This window comes from Callithrix jacchus, chromosome 9 (genome assembly GCF_049354715.1).
Source record: "Callithrix jacchus isolate 240 chromosome 9, calJac240_pri, whole genome shotgun sequence".
Classification (NCBI taxonomy): Eukaryota; Metazoa; Chordata; class Mammalia; order Primates; family Cebidae; genus Callithrix; species Callithrix jacchus.
The window spans coordinates 28,312,248-28,331,625 of NC_133510.1; the positions used below are offsets into that span (position 1 = coordinate 28,312,248).

Below are 19,378 nucleotides of genomic sequence, written 5' to 3' on the forward strand. Positions count from 1 at the left end.
TGGCAGTGTACCTCGGTAGGGGTCGAGTGCTTGGGTATTGCAAATGCCCCTCCCTTTCCGAGCTGCATCATCCTGGGTTCAGCTATGCTTGCCATGAAACTCTCAACCCCGAGTGTTTCCAATTGCTGTTTTGTTTGTTTTTGTGGGAGTGGGCCCCGCGGAGCCTGATCACCTGGCTTCCTGCCTCAGAGCCCCCCCTTTTTTAAGTTGAATTGTTGACTCTTTCCCAGTTGTTCTAGTTGCCTGCTGCAAGGGTGCCGGGATCTGTGTGATTTCCCATGCAGTGACCCACTGCACTGGCTGGAACCACGTTGCTGCCTGGGAATCTTCTGGCCTGGCTTTCTGTTTAAGTCTCATTTAATCAGATTAATGTGCTAATCTGCCTTCTGAAATCTCCAATTGCTGGTTTAACAGGGCAACCAAACCAGTGTATTTTGTACAGAGTGCCGCTGCGCTGTGGCCCCAGCCCAAACAGCCACGCCTGCAGAAACAGCCACTCTGGTCGCCCATGTGGCTCCTACACCTGGGAATCTCCTGATCTGCGGGCAATAAAGTCTGTCTGTAAATATGGCATCCACTCACCATCTGCAGTTTCACTGGGAGTTGTAATTCTGAGTTGATCCTACAGCACTATCTTCTCTCTCTCCAACAAAATATTTCCCTTTTTCTTCATTTCTAATAATTTTCTGGTTTGTATAGTTAGAGCTTTTTCAGTTAGTTCCACTCTCTCCTTCCACAGTGCAGTGTGTTGCTTCAATTTTTCCTATAATAGGAGGCAGGCTTCTTTTTAATGGGACACACACAGTGATGCTGGTAATCAGTGGAGAAACTGCAACTTGAATATGAAAGCTCTAGGTCTTTCTGACAGAAAAAGGTCAAAATCTGATTATGCATCTTACATACATACTTCTCTTCCTGCTTCTTTCTCTTGCTTCTTATTTGGAGTTGCTTAGCAATTTCAGTCAAACGACCCAGCAGAGGATCACTTGTCCATTTCCTTTCTGCACAGCAAAAGTGGCAAAAAAGTCAGGGACAAATATCATCTGGATCCTTCCAGGATATAATGATGCAGGAGAAACAGAAGTTATGCCTACAACTAATTGTCACTAGGTATTTCAAGTAATCCAGACAGATGTGACAACTGGCCACTGCTCGGAGAACATTCAGGCCTGTCACAAATTCCACTGAGCCCTAAACAAAGATGGTAGGTAAAGTAATTATTTTAGCAAGGCCTAGCTCTCTAGCACTCAAGACCCAGTAAGCAGTAGATATTTTCTTTGAGACCTTGAAATCTGACCAGCTTTCAGTTTTACTGACTTGACATGTTGATGGCAGCTTCTAGAAACTTGTTAAGCCCTCAGCTTCTTAGCTCGAGTCTACTGCCATGAACACTTCACAGCCTGTAGTTGCATATTACAACATATTAGCTGGACTGCTGCTCTTGCCATTTAATGAAATAAAGTCAAGTTTTCTTCAAGAAAGCAGCCTCAGGTCCAAGATAAAGAATTCTTCCTTGCATTATAATTACCTGGAGGTGGTGGTAACAGATTGCCTGGGCCACATCCCCAGTTTCCAATTTAGTAGGTCTGTTTTTTTTTTCTATTTTAGGTGATCTTTTCTTCTGTTTCCTGCAGTGTCTCTTTTTTCCCTAAATTCATTTTTATTATTTGTGCTTATTACTGTTTATCATGTTGGAGGCTTTCCAATATGATTTGTGATCTATGGCTGTCCATTTATTTTTTTATACATTTCTATGATCTGTGGCTGTCCATTTACATTTTTCTTTCTTTCTTTCTTTTTTTCTCTCTCTCTTTCTTCCTTCCTTCCTTCTTTTCTTTCTTTCTTTCCTTCTTTCTTGTTTTTTTTTTTTTTTTTTTTTTTTTTTTTAACGAGACCTAAACCAGGGTCCTACAATGGACTCTTTGGTGCAGGGATACATGGTTTCCCACATATTAATATTTTTCTTTTTTAAAAAATTTTATCTTAAGTTCTGGAGTACATGTAAAGAACATGCATGATTGTTGCATAGGCACATACATGGCAATGTGGTTTGCTGCCTCCATCCCCATCACCTATATCTGGCATTTCTCCCCATGTTATCCCTTCCCAACTTTCTACCTCACATTGTCCCTCCCCTCGTCCTCCCCACAACAGACCTCAGTGTGTGATGCTCCCCTCCCTGTGTCCATTGTTCTCATCATTCAACACCCACCTATAAGTGAGAACATGCAGTGCTTGATTCTCTGTTTCTGTCAGTTTGCTGAGAAAGATGGTCTCCAGGTTCACTCATGTCCCCACAAAGGACACGAACTCATCATTTATTATGGCTGCATAGTATTCCATGGTGTATATGTGCCACATTTTCCCTGCCCCGTCTATCATCGATGGGCATTTGGGTTAGTTATAAGTCTTTGCTATTGTAAACAGTGCTTCAATAAACATACATGTGCATGTGTTCTAATAATAGAATGATTTATAATCCTTTGGATATATACCCAGTAATGGGATTGCTGGGTCAAATGGAATTTCTATTTCTAGGTCTTTGAGGAATCACCACACTGTCTTCCACAATGGTTGAACTAATTTACACTCCATCCAACAGTGTAAAAGTGTTACTATTTCTCCACGTCCTCTCCAGCAATTGTTGTCTCCAGATTTTTTAATGATCGCCATTCTAACTGGCATGAGATGGTATCTCAATGTGGTTTTGATTTGCATTTCTCTAATGACCAGTGATAATGAATATTTTTTCATATGTTTGTTGGCCTCATATATGCCTTCTTTTGAAAAGTATCTGTTCACTTTTACACTGTTAGTAGGAGTGTAAATTAGTTCAACTATTGTGGAAGATAGTGTGGCGATTCCTCAAGGACCTAGAAATAGAAACTCTATTTGACCCAGCAATCCCATTACTGGGTACATATCCAAAGGATTATAAATCGTTCTATTATAAAAACATGTGAACATGTATGTTCATTGCAGCACTGTTTACAATAGCAAAGACTTGGAACCAACCCAAATGCCCATCGATGATAGACTGGACAGGAAAAATTAGGCACATATACATCATGGAATACTATGCAGCCACAAAAATCGATGAGTTCATGTCCTTTGTAGGGAATTCTCAGCAAACTGACACAGGAACAGAGAATCAAGCACCACATGCTCTCACTCATAGGTGGGTGTTGAAAAATGAGAACACATGGACACAGGGAGGTGAGCATCACACACTGAGATCTGTTGGGGGTGCTAGGGGAGGGACAGTGGTGAGCAGGTAGTTGGGAAGGGATAACATGGGGAGAAATGCCAGATAAACGTGATGGGGATGGAGGCAGCAAACCTCATTGCTATGTATGTACCTATGCAACAATCCTGCATGTTCTTTACATGTACCCCAGAACCTAAAATGCGATTAAAAAATATATATATACAATAAATAAATTAATTAATTAACAATAACAAATATGAAATTAAAACTTAAGAAAAAGAATTGGGCTAGGCTTTTTGCACTCTTTTTTATTACTGTGAGAATATATGCCTGCACATTAATTCAATCAATTAATTCAAAATTGATTCACCATAAATTGTAAGACGACTGTTTGTACCTAGCTCACTTAATAAATTTAACATATTTATATATAATTAATACAATTATATATTAAATGTAAAAAACAGATAAGTGTCTGTACATACGTTTTGCCTACTTTTTGATGGAGTTGCTTGTTTTTTTTTTTTCTGTATGTTTGTTTTAATTCTTAGTAGATTCTGGATATTAGTCCTTTGTCAGATGGGTAACTTGCTATTTTTTTTTCTCATTCTGTTTGTTGCTGGTTCACTGTAATGATAGTTTATTTTGCTGTGCAGAAGCTCTTAAGTTTAATTAGATCCCATTTGTCTATTATGGCTTTTGGTGCCATTGCTTTCGGTGTTTTAGTCATGAAGTCCTTGCCTATGCATATGTCCTGAATGGTTTTGCCTAGGTTTTCTTCTAGGGTTTTTATGATGTTAGGTCTTATTTTTAAATATTTAATTCACCTGAAGTTTATTTTTGTATAAGATATAAGGAAGGGGAACAGTTTCAGCTTTCTGCATATGGCTATCCAGTTTTCCCAAACCCATTTATTAAACAGGGAATTATTTCCCCATTGCTTGAATAGGAAGGGCAAGAGAGGGCACCCTTGTCTAGTGCCAGTTTTCAAAGGGAATGCTTCCAATTTTTGCCCATTCAGTATGATATTCGCTGTGGGTTTGTCATAAATTGCTTATTTTGAGATACATTTTATCAGTACCTACTTTACTCTTAGTAAAGGTGGAAACATTCCCTTTGAAAACTGGCACTAGATAAGGGTGCCCTCTCTCACCATTCCTATTCAACATAGGAGGGACCCAGCTGACTTTCAGCAAGGAGGGTATCTAGTCAGAGTCTGCCTGCAGAGTCCATTTACATTTTTCTGATAGCTTGAGATACATTTCACATACCATAAAAATCCACCTATTTCAAGCATGCACTTCAAGATTTGTAGCATATTCACAGAGTTGTGCAAACAACACAATAAACCTTAGAATATTTTTCAAGGTTTATTCATATGGCTGCATGTATGAATGATTTATTTGTTTTTATTACTAAATAATGCTACATTGTATGGACATATCACATTTTATTTATCCATTTATTAGTTTATGAACATTTGGATTGTTTCTATTTGACTATTACAAATAAGACTTCTATAAATATCAATGTATAATTTTTTTATGTGGACATATTTTATTTTTCTTTCTTTTGGGTATATGTTAAGAGTAGAATTGTTGAATCACGTAATAGTTCTATATAAAACTTTTAAAAGAATTGCCAAAAAGTTTTTCAAAGTGTTGCACTATTTTATATTCCCATCAGCAATATCTGAATGTTTCCATTTGTCCACTTCTTTGCCAATAGCTATTATCCACTCCTTTTTTAAAAAAATATAGCCATTCTAGTGAGTATAAAGGGATATCTCATTGTATTTCTGACTGCACTTTTCTAATGACTAATGATGTTGAGCATCTTTTCATGTACTTATTGGCCTTGTAGCTATCTTCTTTTGAGAAATGTCTTTTTATACAGGTCTTTTGTCCATTTTTAATTGGATTACTTGTCATTCTACTATTGGGTTATAAAAGTTTTAAAAATATATTCCAGATACAAGTCCCTTATTAGATATATGATTTGTGAGTATTCTTTTACTCTGTGAGTTGTCTTTTCAATTTCTTGATAGTATGTTTTGAAGGATGAAAGTTTGAAATTTTGATGAAGTCCAATTTATCTTTCTCTTCTTTTGCAGCTTGCACTTTAGCTGTCATACCTAAGAAGTCTTTGCCTAACCCATAGTCACAAACATTTACTTCTGTACTGTTTTCAGTGAGTTTTATAGTTCTACATTTATGTCTATGATCCATTTTGAGTTATGTTTGTGTCTGGTTTTAAGGAGGGGTATAACTTAATTCTTTTGCATGTGGATATCCAATTGTCTCAGCACCATTTGGAATGAAATACTGAAAGACCAATTAGAAGCATTGTGTGCATGAGAGGACTAATATATGAATAAGCTTTATTTTAGGATTATAGGCAGCAAGCTGCCCTTAACCTTGAGTCTCCGAAAAAAAGTGTATTTGTCTGTTCTCATACTTACATAAAGAACTACAAGAAACTGGGTAATTTATTAAGAAAAGATTTAGCTGACTCACAGTTCCACAGGCTTAACAGGAAGCATGACTGGGAGGCCTCAGGGAACTTACAATCATGGCAGAAGGCAAAGGGGAGGCAAACATCTTCTTTGCAAGGTGGCAGGGGAGAGAGAGTAAAGGGGAAAAGTGCCACACACTTTTATACAATGAGATCTTGTGAGAACTCACTCACTATCATGAGAACAGCAAGGGGGAAGTCTGCCTCCATGACTCAGTCACCTCCTACAAGGACCCTCCCCTGACATTTGAGGATTACAATTCGAGATGAGATTTGGGTGGGTACACAGAGCAAAATCATATCAAAAGGTAATATTCAAAGATACATCACTCTGTCTTCAACCCTGTACCTTACCCCATTGATCCTACTGCTTTCAGGTCTGGAACATCTCTAGCTCAATTTCACCAAAGAACTAATCTGTGGTCATTTAGGGAGAAATGATGGGGAGGAGTGTAGCAGGTTGTTGTCTATTGGGGTTGGGGAAGGAGATCTGGGAGTGCTCAGCCACTTTAGATGCAGGCTTTCAACTTATTTCCCTGATTTCAACTTTTGCTATATTCACACTTTGCTGTCTCCAAGTCCTGAGACTTTTTGTGAGTTTCAGTGGAGCCAACTGGCTCATTCCTCATCAGTGAACTACCTACTTTCAGCAGGTACTTCAGTTTTAGCTTCCTCTACTCTGCTAAGTCACTTACCATACCTCTCTTTCATTTTATCAATTAAAAATTTATTGAAAGTGCTTGTCTGCTGATTACTCATATCCATTGCCTTCATTTTGGTTATTTATTTTAATTGTATTCAGGAGCAAGAGAAGATAGCCACATGATAAGTTTGCCATGTTTAACAGGAAGTTTCTCTTCAGTTCTGACTGCACAACTTTCAACAGAACATTATTTCAAACCAGATTATAGCTAATTTTGGTAAGAGATTAAGTCACAAATATAAATTTACAGTTAAAAAAGAAAGCAGAAGAGGATAATTTTTCTAAATTAAAGTTTACATTCTATGTGAGATACCATCCTCTTGGCAAGTTTAACCTCTGTAAAGGCAGGCACCAAGTCTGTTTCACCACTGATTTCTCAGGGCTTAGCAGAGAGTCAAATAAACAGGAAGCTCTCAATAGAGGTTTTGGAAATGAATAGAAGAAATAATGAGCATTCATTACTGATTTATTTTTAAAAATATCTTTTTAGACAATATATATGAAATGAAATGAATATTTTCTTTTCAGTGTGTTTTGGTTTCATTTTATTGTAAAAATTCTAAAAAGATATTTATGTCATCTAGAGACATTTGTTTTGAGTTTAATATTTTTCATTTTTGAAAAATACATGTCACCAAGACACCATGGTAACTGTAAGTAAAATAAATTACTCAAAGTTGAGGAATCAGGAGAAAAATAGGCAAACAGAAAACATTATAATATATGGTTATAATTTTATATGTCTTTACTATCCATATTTACTAGACCTTGATTTAATCTATGAGTAAATTTCAGAATTGGAAAACGTAAAATAGGAGGTATTGGTTATTTAACTTCTCAAAATGCTTTGCTGGGAAAGTTTCAGGTAACTTTTAGATTCAGCATATCTTAGTAGCTAATTTGGCTCCAACTCATTGCCTATGTCTTGAATTGCTGCCAAGTAATCTCTTCAGGATTGCTGGAAGGTGTTGCTGCTTGTCTTTTCAAGAATAGTTGAGACATAATCAAGAAAATAACATCTTCCCATTATTATGAAAAAAAATGTAGAAGCAAAGCAGTTATCTCCCGAAGGGGCAGAAAAATTGTTTGATCAAGCAGAGCTTGATAATTACAATCTGTTTTGTTTTGTTTTTGCTTAAATTTCTTTATAACTAGTGGCACTCCTTAATTTTCTCTGTTATCATCTATTAGGTATTTTCTAAATTATATTAACATGATTTTTTGAAATCTCAAATGGTAATAATTTAAAAAGCCATTTACAGTGTATTTCTTATAATACTATGATTATGTAAATATTTATCCAGTAGAAACAAATACTGAGCTTGGAGCTACAGGGAAATATATTATTGTTATTATTATATTTCTAAAGAGAAGCTTTTACAAGCCCCAGCCCAATAAATTTACTGTTTAATTTTTTCTTTGCTGATGTTTCTTATGTCTTAAATCTTCCTGTTTCTTGGAATCATTCTATATTTTGTTGGTCTATCTCTTTGAATAGCAATCAATGCTAGATGTCCTAAATTCTTGCATGTCCAAATGTCTTTATTTTGCCTGCCCATTTGATTAACACTTGTTTGGGTATAAAATTCTAAATTCAAAACTTCAGAATTGACTAATCGTTATTCTGTTGCAAACAAAACATCTGATGTCCACCCGATTCACAATACTCATTATATCATTCTTTTTCTCTTGGAAGTTTAAGGTTTCCTTTATTTTGTAATTCTAAAATTTTACAGTTATGTGTCTAGATGTGTTACTTTGAAAAATGTCATTTTTTTTTTATCATTTAGTGGTGTCTGTCGAGTCTTTTTTCAGCTCGATGCATTTTCTACTCTTGTTTCTTGAGTATTTTCTTTCTTCTGTTCATCCTGTTTGCTTTTTTTCTTTCTACAACTCCAGTTAGGTGACTATTAAACTTCTTGCTGAATATATCCTCCATGTCTTTTATCTCCTATTTTTAAAACAGGCAATGTAGAATACTAATTAAGAGCAAGGTCTTTGGGGTCACATTCCCTGGATTTGAATTTCAGCTTTGCTACCCATTAGCTGTGTGACTTTGAGCATGTTTAACCCCTCTGTGTATATAATAATTGTCCTTATCTCAAAAAGTTGTCAGAATTAAATTAGTTATTATAACTAAAACACTTAGAACAGCCTGACACATACTACACCACTCTTATTTCCTTATGGACTCTTTTCTCTAGATATTCTATAGAGTTCTTTGAATTTACTTTTATATATTAATTTTGTCTAGTTGTCCAATTCATTATTCAGCTCATTTATTAATTTTTCTTAAAATTTGGGCAATTGTATTTTTAATTGCAACAAACTGTTTTCCATTTTGTGATTGTTCTATTTTCATGGTAACTTATTTACATTTTCAATTGCAAAATCTTTATTCTGATATCAATTTTTTAAGTGTAAATTCTTGTTTGCTCACTAAGGTGTTACCTTTTCTGCATGGTTTTTACTTTATTCATCTTGGTCTTTCTCTTTCGTGGTGCTGGTTTTTCTCAAATGACGGTAACTCTTGATTTCCTTTTTCTGTTTATGAATATTGGTAAATATACATACTGAGCTTGGCTTTCCTTTGCAGTTGTGTTCAACTATACTCCTACCCTTCAGTCTGGCTCTGTTGTCAGTCAGGGTCCAAGTAGGAAAACAGAAGCCACTCTTTGTATTCCAAACATTGATACAGATCAGATTTAAAGCAGAGATTATTAAAAAGATTGTTGGACAATCTGGAAGAGCAACAGCAATAAGATTAAATTACTCAAAGGTTAGTAACTATAGGAAACTGCCACTATCTTTGTGCAAACAGGCAAAACTTTACCCAAAGATTAGGTAGGATATGCATCTCAGGTTCCTGCTCTTGGAACCCAGCTGCCTGAGTGGAAACTCAGTAATTTGATCTAAATGATTGGAACTGGGATCTACAAACTTAAATGCCTTTAGGGGCTTGGTACATCTGTGATGTGTGAAGCATGTGGGCCAGTGGGCATAAAAGAAGGGAGATAGAAATGGTGACTAGCTGGAGAATGTGTGCTCTGTCCAAGGCATTTGCATTGAATTTTTCCAAATTATTATGCTGTCTAACAAAACTGATTTTCAGCTAACACCTATGCCTGCCTGTTTTTACCTCTGAAAAATATATACATATTTATTTTAAAGAAAAACTTATTTTCATATTTACCAAAGGGCTAATGTACTTCACCGAGAATTTTACTATTATTCATAGAGTTGAATATTAGCAACTTGTATCCTATTTTATCTTTTTATTATAATTATGTATTGTAATGTGTTTGGTCATACAAGTCTAAGCATTCAGTTAGTTTTTGTTCAGTTCTTTTTAGGGCATTAAAAAATTCTGTTACTTTTAATATTTTATAGTCTGTTTTTGTAGCTACGTCTGACAAACATGAACTAGAGTATCATTATGATTTGGATGCTTTCCAGATATGAATATCACTTTTCAGACCATAAAAGGAGCCTCGGGATCATTGGCAAATGGACTAGAACTGACTGAACCTCAGAAGCACTAACTTCATGCTGACTGAAGCAATGAAGAAAAGAAAACAAGGGAAAGCAAATGACTTGTCATGTAATCAATTAATTTTTTTCATACACTATTAAATTTATGCGGGATAAAAAAAAAACCTATACCAAAACCAAGAAATTATCTTTAATCTGAGGAGAAGGGAACTGAGTTTTTGTGTGCCAAACACAAAATACCAGAACCTGTATATGTGTCATTTTGTTTTTCTCAAATCAACCACACAGGGCAAACATTTTAGTCCATGGTACAGACAGAAAAACTGAGGTTTAGAGAATTTTAAGCATTTTACCGAAGAGCTATTATATGGCAGTTCTGATATTAAAACCTAAACCTCAGATCCTGGGGTCCAGGTCTAGCCCATGCTGAAGTCTGAGGGGAGTGGGTGGATGAGCAGAAAGAAAACTCGAGGGGCCGTAGACAGGTGAACGATGATTTTATTCAGCAGCAGCTCTCATTAACAGCTTACTTAACACTAGCTCTTTATACTGTCTGCCCTGTCTTGGCTGCTTTGGCCGGTAGCTCCCACACAGCATTGTGTTACCAGCTCTCTCTTGCCTTCAGGGTCAGCAGCTTAACTCTTTCTCTGGGGACTACCAAGCAAAACTGTGTCCTGCTCCCTCTTGCGGATGGACAGCTTTGGCTCGCTTTCTCTGGGTGCCAGTGCGCCCGCCATGTCAAGCCATGTTGAGCTGAGCTGAATCCCAGGAGCCCCTGTACAGCGTTAGCAGGGCAATTATACCTTTTGCGGACAACAGTGGCACAGAGCCACGTACGAACTTACACAAACAGGTAATATAACAAGTGGAGATCTGCGCCTGCACACCAGACTCACTGAATCAATCAGGCCTGAATATCTGCTTCGACATATTCCTTGACCAAAGCACATTCATATACCTTACACTAAATGTGTTTGAGTTCAACAATCCGATTTTTTCCTCTATGCCACACTATCTCTTCATGAAGTCAGAAGTTGGGGAGAATTTCAGAAGACCTTAGGAGAGGTTTTTTTTTTTTGGAGACAGAGTCCTGCTCTGTTGCCCAGGCCGGAGTGCAGTGGTATTAACTTGGCTCACTGCAACCTGAGCCTCCCAAGTTCAAGTGATTCTCCTGCCTCAGCCTCCTAAGTAGCTGGGATTACAGGCACGCATCACCACAACCAGGTAATTTTTTTATTTTAGTAGAGACAGGGGTTTCACCATGTTGGCCAGGCTGGTCTCAAACTTCTCACCTCAAGTGATCTGCCAGCCTCGGCCTCCCAAAGTGCTGGGATTACAGGTGTGAGCCATTGCAGGAGCTGCCAATTTTCCCCTAACATGTGTGTGGTGTGTGTGTGTTTAAAGTATTGTATTTTTTGACATTTTATTGGTTAATTTGCAAGCAGAGCAATAAATGAGTAGAATTATTCCAATTTAATATCCTCTTAGATAACTATGAAGCCAAGGCAAGTGCTGAAGATCATCTGGTAATCTGCCTCTTTCCAAAAATAGAGCTGGGATGACTCATGTGCATGGAGTTGGTATTCATACCTGGACCCTGAGCTGTGGTCCCCAATGACTTATTGCTTCTCTGAATGTTGACAGCAGCATCTAAAATCACAGCTAAAAATAGAAGGGGGCCAAGAAATTAGACACTGCTCTCAACTTCCAGAAACCTCACAGTGGCATGTTAAAAAAAACAGAGTAGGGCTTCAATAGGCAGCTAAAAGATTAAATTCTGGGATGGCAGAATTAGCCAATTTGAAGCATAATTGTTTGAGGGGCAATTTATCCTGTGACTTGTATAAATAAGAAAGCCAGGCAGTTCACAAACACTGTCTAATTTTATTCCTTTTTAAGATCAAGGTGTTGATATGTTTACGAGCAGATAATAGGCATTGCTTAATACCACTAATTGCTACTTAGTGTTAACTTTGGGCTTTTTCTTCTTGTGTGCTTTATAATCTCTTTATTGGTTAATTAGAGCAGCACCAGCTGTGAAGGAGGTAAGTTAGTGTTGCCGTCTGCATCTGCAGGTGAGAGACTAGAAGTCAGTTACCACTACCCAATGGAGACTTCACCTCAGTTTTTCCTTTGCCACATCCTGTTTCAAAATTAGGTGCCCCTGGGAGGACCCACCTACTTGTTAATACTGTAAATAAAATAAGGTCCTAACTGGCTTCCCAACATCCTCCTGTCTTCCTCTAATCTAATGGTCCTTAAACTTTAGCATGTACCAGAATCACCTGGTGTGCTTGTTAAAACACATATTGCTGGGGTCCCACCCTGACGGCTTCTTATTCACCATGTCTAAGGTGTAGCTCCAAAATGTGTATTTTTAGCAAGTTCCCTAGTGATTCTGATGCTACCTGCCTGAGGGCCACACTCTGAGAACTACTGCTCTAACTAGATACTTCAAGGCTGTCCTAAAAGAAAGGCATGGGCAGTGTTTAAAGACTTTGTGAAAGAAACACTAAGGAACAAGTATATGCTCTGTTTTTCCCTTTTAAATAAATAGAAGTAAAGGGAAAGCTACAATGACTCTAATTTAGTGGATCTCAAAGAGTGGTTCCCCAGCCAGAAATATCTGCATCACCCAGGAACTTGCAAGAAAGGCAGATTCTCAGTTCCCACCCGGACCAGCTGAATAAGCGATTTTGGAGGTAGAGTGCAGCGGTCTGTGGTTAACAAGCCCTCCAGGCATTAAAGTGTGAGAATCACTGCCTTCGATCCTTTCTCTACATGGCCGTCAGTGACCCTTTTTTTATTGAAACTTCTATTGTGATAATTGTAGCTTCACATGTGGTGTAAAAAGCAACAAAAGAAGATTCCCTGTACACTTTTCCCAGTTCCCCCAATGGTAAGATTTTGCAAAGCTGTGGTCTAACATCACAAAAAGATTATTAACATTGACATGGTACATCTATTTTCATCAGCTTTTCCCAGCTTTACTTACAGTCATTTGCATGTGTGTATGTGTGAGTGTGTATACATACACATACATACATACATATGTATGTGTTAGTGTGTGTATTAAGTGCTATACAGGCTTACCACCTGTGTTTTCACATACTCACAACCAGTCAACTTTCAATACTGCAAGGATCCTTTGGTTTGTCCTTTTAAAAGTACACCTACCTCCCTCCTGCTCAGCCCCCACCTTCCTCATCCCTAACTCCTGGCAACAACTAATCAGTTTTTCATTTCAAGAACGTTGTCATCTCAAAAATGTTACATAAATGGAATCATACAGTATGCAACCTTTTGTGACTGGCTTCTTTTGGTCAGCATTATTCCCTGGAGACCTGTGTAAGTTGTGTGTATCAATTGTTTGTTCCTTTTTATTGTGGAGAAGTATTCTATGTACCACAGTTTGTTTAACCATTCCTGCTGAAAGGCATCTAGATTTGGCTTACAAATAATGCTGCTGTTAACATTCCTGTACAGTTGCCTTTTTTTGGGGGGGGGGTGTGAATGTATGTTTCCATTTCTCTTGGGGTAAATATCCAATAATGTAATTACTAAGTGTTATGTAATTACATATTTGGCTTTGTAAGAAACTACCAAGCTGTTTTTCAGAGTAGCTCTACCATTTACATTCCACAGTAAAGTATGGATGATCCAGTTTCTCCATGTCCTTACCAGCATTTGATGTTGTCACTCTTTTAGCAATTCTGATAGGTATGTAGTGATATCTTCTTGTGGGTTTAATTTACATTTCTTTGATGGATAATGATATTGAACATTTTTTCATGTGCGTATTTGCCATCTGTAATCCTCCTCAGTGAAATAGCTGTTCACATCTTTTGTACATCTTCTAATTGAATTTTTTGTTGTTATTGTTAAGTTTTGAGAGTTTATTATATATTCTACATACAAATCCTTTGTTGGGTATGAGGTTTGCAAATATTTTCTCTCACTCTGTAGCTTGCCTTTTTATCCCCTGCACATGAACTTCTACAGAACAAAAGTTTTCCATTTTGATGAGATCCTATTATCAAGGTTTTTCTTTTATGAAAAAATTATCCATAGTGACTTTTTAAAAGATAGTGTGGTAAAATATAAATAACATTGTGATCTTTTAGAACACCTTCCTAAATTGGTCTTTTAAACACAATTCTATGTTGCTTTCCTATCTCAAACCTCTTAATGTTTTCCCACTGCCTTTAGGATAAAGCTTAGGTAAAAACCCCTAACGTGGATAAGCCTTCCACAACAGCCACTGCTCCTCCTGTGCCCTCTGAACTTCAGCCAGATGGGAACATCTCTCTTCACTCCTGGGACTATTTTCTTCTATTTCTCCCTATTCATATTCTTTCCAGTTTAGCTGCTTTGCTTTGGTTTTCCTGCGTATTCCATAACACTAACATCTACACTCTGGAAGCATTTGCTGCATGGACTTGCAAGTGCCCATTTTTGCCTCTGCCACTCACTAAGCACCTTGAAGTCAACAACTATTTAATTATTTCTGTTATTCCATTGCTGTCAAAATACCCACCACACAGGAAACCCAGACCTAAGTGACTAACTCTGGAGATGTACAGCCCTCCTCACAGCACCACCCCACAAGAAAAGAAAACAAAATCTAAACAGACTGTTAGCTTCCAAATTGACATCATCCATACCCTCTCTGATCAGCCTTGAAAACATTCTGTAACTACAAAGCATCCTTTATTATTGAGGCCTTGTGTGGCATCGTATTTTGGCAAAGTGTTTTATAATTAGCTTGTCAATTGTTTCTCATTTCCCTTAATGAGAAATGTTTACCCTCTCTTAGAGATAAGGGAATTGAGCCCAGATAGATAAGAAAACTGCATCTAAAGTCCTATGGCAAATCATTAGCCCTCACCACACAGTGGCTTTGTCTCCTTGGCTTTGACTGTGATGTGTAACTGCTCACAGCCTTGTGGAAATCCACAAAGCCTGGGTAACACACAGAGGGGATTGTTCAATTCAACATTTTCTTTTGGACCATTAACAAAAATCAAATGTCGGTAATTTAAATGTCTGTTGAATGTATGAATTGAACAAATACATTTTTATGTCTCTTTCTGTGAAACTAATAATTCCTGTTTAAAGAGGTAGGCTGTTTATGAGACCTGCTTATCTCCAGCTTACTGGAGTTTCTGGTTTATGGAATAGATGCTAAAAATTAGTAGAATAATTTCTACAGCTTTTATAATATCATAAGCATAAAAACATCTTCACAAATGTCACTAATTATTTCCTTTAATTTTTGCATAATTTAATCTGGATCTCTTCTTCATTAGCTGAGAGGTATTAACCATGATCATTGAAATCTACTTACATTGTCAGATCAACTTGAGACCTCTGTACCAGGCCTTTGCAAAAGGAAGAAGGGCGTACTCAAAGGGAACAGTGAACAATAAAGAAAATTTAGGAAGAAGACTAAATAGCTACCCCTCCCCCATGTAGCCTCATTTTTAACTCCAAGGTTGTATATTCTGAGAGTCCACAGTCTACCTTTGGCACGGCTGTGGTTGGGACAACTATAGGATTAGAGCATCTTCTTGGAACAAGGCTTGACTGCTGCTGAATACCCACTCCTGCCCTCTTACCCAGAGAGAGATGAACAGGGAATAAGGCAGCCTCAAAGCATTATCTGAGGCAGTGAGCTAGATCTGACAGCAGCCCCAACCTGTCCAGGGCTCAGGTTTCACTGCACATGCATCTATCAGAGTAGGAACTCCTCATTAGTGGTGTATCTGCCCCAGGGTTATTGCGTTAGGAGCAGTTTATTTCCCATAGGATTATGTTCTCCTAAACCCACCTGGAAAAGATTATAGGCTCAATCATTTTATCTTGCTTATGAAGGTAACATTTCATTAATTAATATTGGGACTTAAAACATTTTTATGGTTTGGTTTTACTCAAACAAGCATCACCTAAACACGTAGCGTATTGAGATGATTTTTAAAGGTCTGCAGAGGAAAAAGGAAGTATGGGGTGAGGAAATACAGAGAGCAAGGTGCTTGGCCTCACTGATAAAGTAACTTCTGAGCAGAGGTGTAGAAGAAAGAGAAGAGCCATGAGGATATGTGTAAGTGAAAATACCTGAGGCACTGAATGGCTTGCAAGTTTGAGAAGAAGCAGAGACCATTGTGGCTGGAGATGAGTAAGGAGTGAGGGGAAATAAATGCAGACAGGTAGAGAGAGAGAGAAAGAGAGAGAGCGTGCGTGCATGACATCCTATATAGGACTTTATTTACCTTCCTGAGGGCTTTGTCTCTTACTCTGAATGAGAAGTCTCTCGACAGTTTTGAGCAAAAACGTGACAGAAACAGGTGTTAATATTCTTTAAAGGCCACTGCAGTTGCTGTGGTAAAAATAGATTAGAGGGGTGCTGTGGTAGGCAGAATTGCAAGGATGTCCCCTAAGATTTCCATCCTTTGGTTATTCAGTCAAGAATGAATGTAGGTCCTTCTGGAATTAAAGTTATCAATTAGCTGACTTTAAAATAGGGGAACTATCCTGGATTATCTGGGTGGGACCAATCTAATCACTTGGGCCCTTGAAGATGGAGAAATTTCTATGTCTGGAAGGAGAAAAAGAGGCAGAACAAGAGAAAGGCAGGGGAGAGATGCGGCAAAGGGAAGGTCAGAGAGGTTTGAGAGAAAAAAGGGCCGATGAGCTGAGGAGTGCAGATGATCTTTAGAAGCTCAGAACAACCCACAGCAAATAGCCAACAAGAAATTGGGGACCTCAATTTTATATTAGGTGGAGCTGAATTCTGCCAACAACTTGAATGAGCTTGGAAACAGATTCATCCCCAACCCTCCAGAAAGAAACACAACCCTGTCTTGACTCTTTTAACTTTGTGAGATCCAGAGCAGAAAGCCAGCCAGGCCTGTTTGGACTGCTATGGAATTGTGAGATAATAATTAGTGCTATTTTAAATTTCTGTGTTTGTGATAATTTGTTTCAGTGGCAACAGAAAACAAATACAGGATTAAGGGCATTAATTAATAAATTATTGCAAAATTCTTACAAAAGATGGCATCATAGACAAGATTATGGTATGGAAATGATAAGTGATCAGATTTCATATGTATTTTGAAGGTAGACCCTGAAAAATTTACTAATGTGGTACATAATTTGAAGGTGCAAAGGGTGACTCCAAGACTTTTGTTCTGAGAAATTGAAAAAATAGTTTTCTATTTATTGAGATAAAATCAACTAGGAAAGAAATAGTTTGCAAAGATGAATTTAGAGAGTTAGAAATTATAGAGTATTCCAAGTCATGTTAAAAATTTTGAACTTTATATTAAAAGTAAAAGAACATTACTGAATACTTTTAAGTAGTTAGGGGTTAGAATCATATTGGCATTTTTAAAAGATCACCACATGTTCCCACTCACAAGTGGGAGTTGAACAGTGAGAACACATGGACACAGGGAGGGGAACATCACACACTGGTGTGACATGTAACGTGGATGGGGGCTAGGGGAGGGATAGTATTAGGAGAAATACCTAATGTAAATGATGGGTTGATGGGTGTAGCTAACTACCATGGAACATATGTACCTATGTAACAAATCTGCATGTTCTGCACATGTATCACAGAACTTAAATTATAATTAAAAAGGAAACAAAAGAGAGAGAGAGAAAAAGATTACTCAGGAACCCTTACAGTGTGAAACTGATGTAATGTGAAACTGATGTTGTGATGTTACCTTCTTTCTTACCAATGTAAGAAGGTAACCGGAAAATTCTTTTCCACATCTAGAAATAGCAGCAAAGTGAGGATTTTCCAAAGTGGAACCAAGTAGTTTCCTAGCTCATAAGAACAAAATTTCTCAAACATTAGTAATAAAATAACAGACAATTTCAAAGGAAAAGCATCTCCATAGGTTTCCAGGATTTACTTAAACTGTTTTAATTATAGTTACTTAAATATGTAACAACACTAGGCATGAGCAAATTATAATTATTTTCCTTATACCGCTATAAAACCAAATAGTTTACAAAGTAAGCATTAGGAATACAATACAATAAATTTAGAACATTAATAAACTATTATGGAAGATGTTTTATGAAAACAAAATTGTCAAAGCTTGATTTAGTAGTTAAAAGATTCAGTCCATACAAATGCCTGTTCATAAATGTATTGTACAAAATAATGTTACTAACATCAAAGCTTTGCTTGCTATCTCAAGGTAATTAGACATGTTAGTCAAAATTTTGCCAATGAGAAATCTTTAAAGGGTATTTTAAGTGAGGCACAATTTGATAATTCTATAAAGTTTACTCACTGTATCAAGATGAAATAGCATTGCAACATTATAGATGTCTTCATTAACATGGCATTTAATAGTTCTTTTGGACAGTCTTCATCATATATTTACTTCCCCACTTATTACCAATAAATTATTGCAAATTGACATATATAAAGGTGGAATTTGTTGAATACATCTACTTACAACATAGCCCACTTTATTTGATAATTAGCATGCCTGTATGCAAAGAAGGTAAAGATAATAAAATAAAATGAAAAGGGTTAGAGGAAGAAACAAAATTGAAATTACTCGCAAATATTATTTTTACATGAAAACTCAAAACGTTTCTTTAGATAAATTAGAAGAGTTAGCAATAGAGTTTGTCAACAAAATTAAATAAATATCAGTATGCATTTCACATGCCAGCAGTAGTTGAAAAATAAAATTAAAGAGATTGTTTAAAGAAGCATAAAAACAAGCACCTAATAATAAATACAACAGGCAATATGCAATAGCTTTCTGGAGAAGCATAAAGTTTTTCTGAAAAAAAAAAAGGCACTCAAATTACATGGAAAGCTAGACCATATTCATTGATTAGAGAATGCAATATTTTAAAAAGGTCAATTTCCCCTATGTTGATTTAATAAAATAGTAATTGTATCCCAACAGGTTTCTTTCCCTGAAAACTGACACTCTTATTTTGTATATTCAAAGAACCAAAAATAACCAAGACACTTTTGAAGAAAAAAACAGGTGAAAGTGATACACCAATGGCACATCCTTTATATAAAGGATTATCAAGTTAAAGTTATTGAGATTATAAAATGTTGGGCAGCATAGAAAATTAGACTAATAGAACAAATTAGACTCTCAAAACAGACCCATCAATATATGGGCCATTGAAACAAGATGGAGTGAGGTCATTCAGTGGGGAAATAAATATTTAAAAAAAATAAATTATTCTCAGAAATTGGTTATCCTTTTAGAAAAGTAAAGTTGTATGTCTTTCTCAGGCCATATAAAAATAATCATAGTTGAATTTAAAATCTAAATGAAAAAGCCAAAATTATTAAACTTTAAGAGGATAATAGCGGAAAAAGAAGATGGCGCAGTAGGAACAACTCAGGATTCCAGCGCTCAGTGAAGGCGCAGAGAGTGAGTTCAAGCCACATTTCCAGACAGATC

General features: G+C 36.8%; 1 protein-coding gene across 1 annotated transcript; it reads right to left on the reverse strand.

The window, feature by feature from the left end:
* Positions 1–622: 622 nt before the first annotated feature.
* LOC100397532 (putative tripartite motif-containing protein 61) lies at positions 623–13,125 on the reverse strand. Its single transcript, XM_078338152.1, is given in 6 exon segments — positions 623–762; positions 765–1,191; positions 9,000–9,166; positions 10,576–10,692; positions 11,508–11,579; positions 13,095–13,125. Coding segments are annotated over 6 exon segments (954 nt in total).
* Between the last annotated feature and the right edge of the window lie 6,253 nt (positions 13,126–19,378).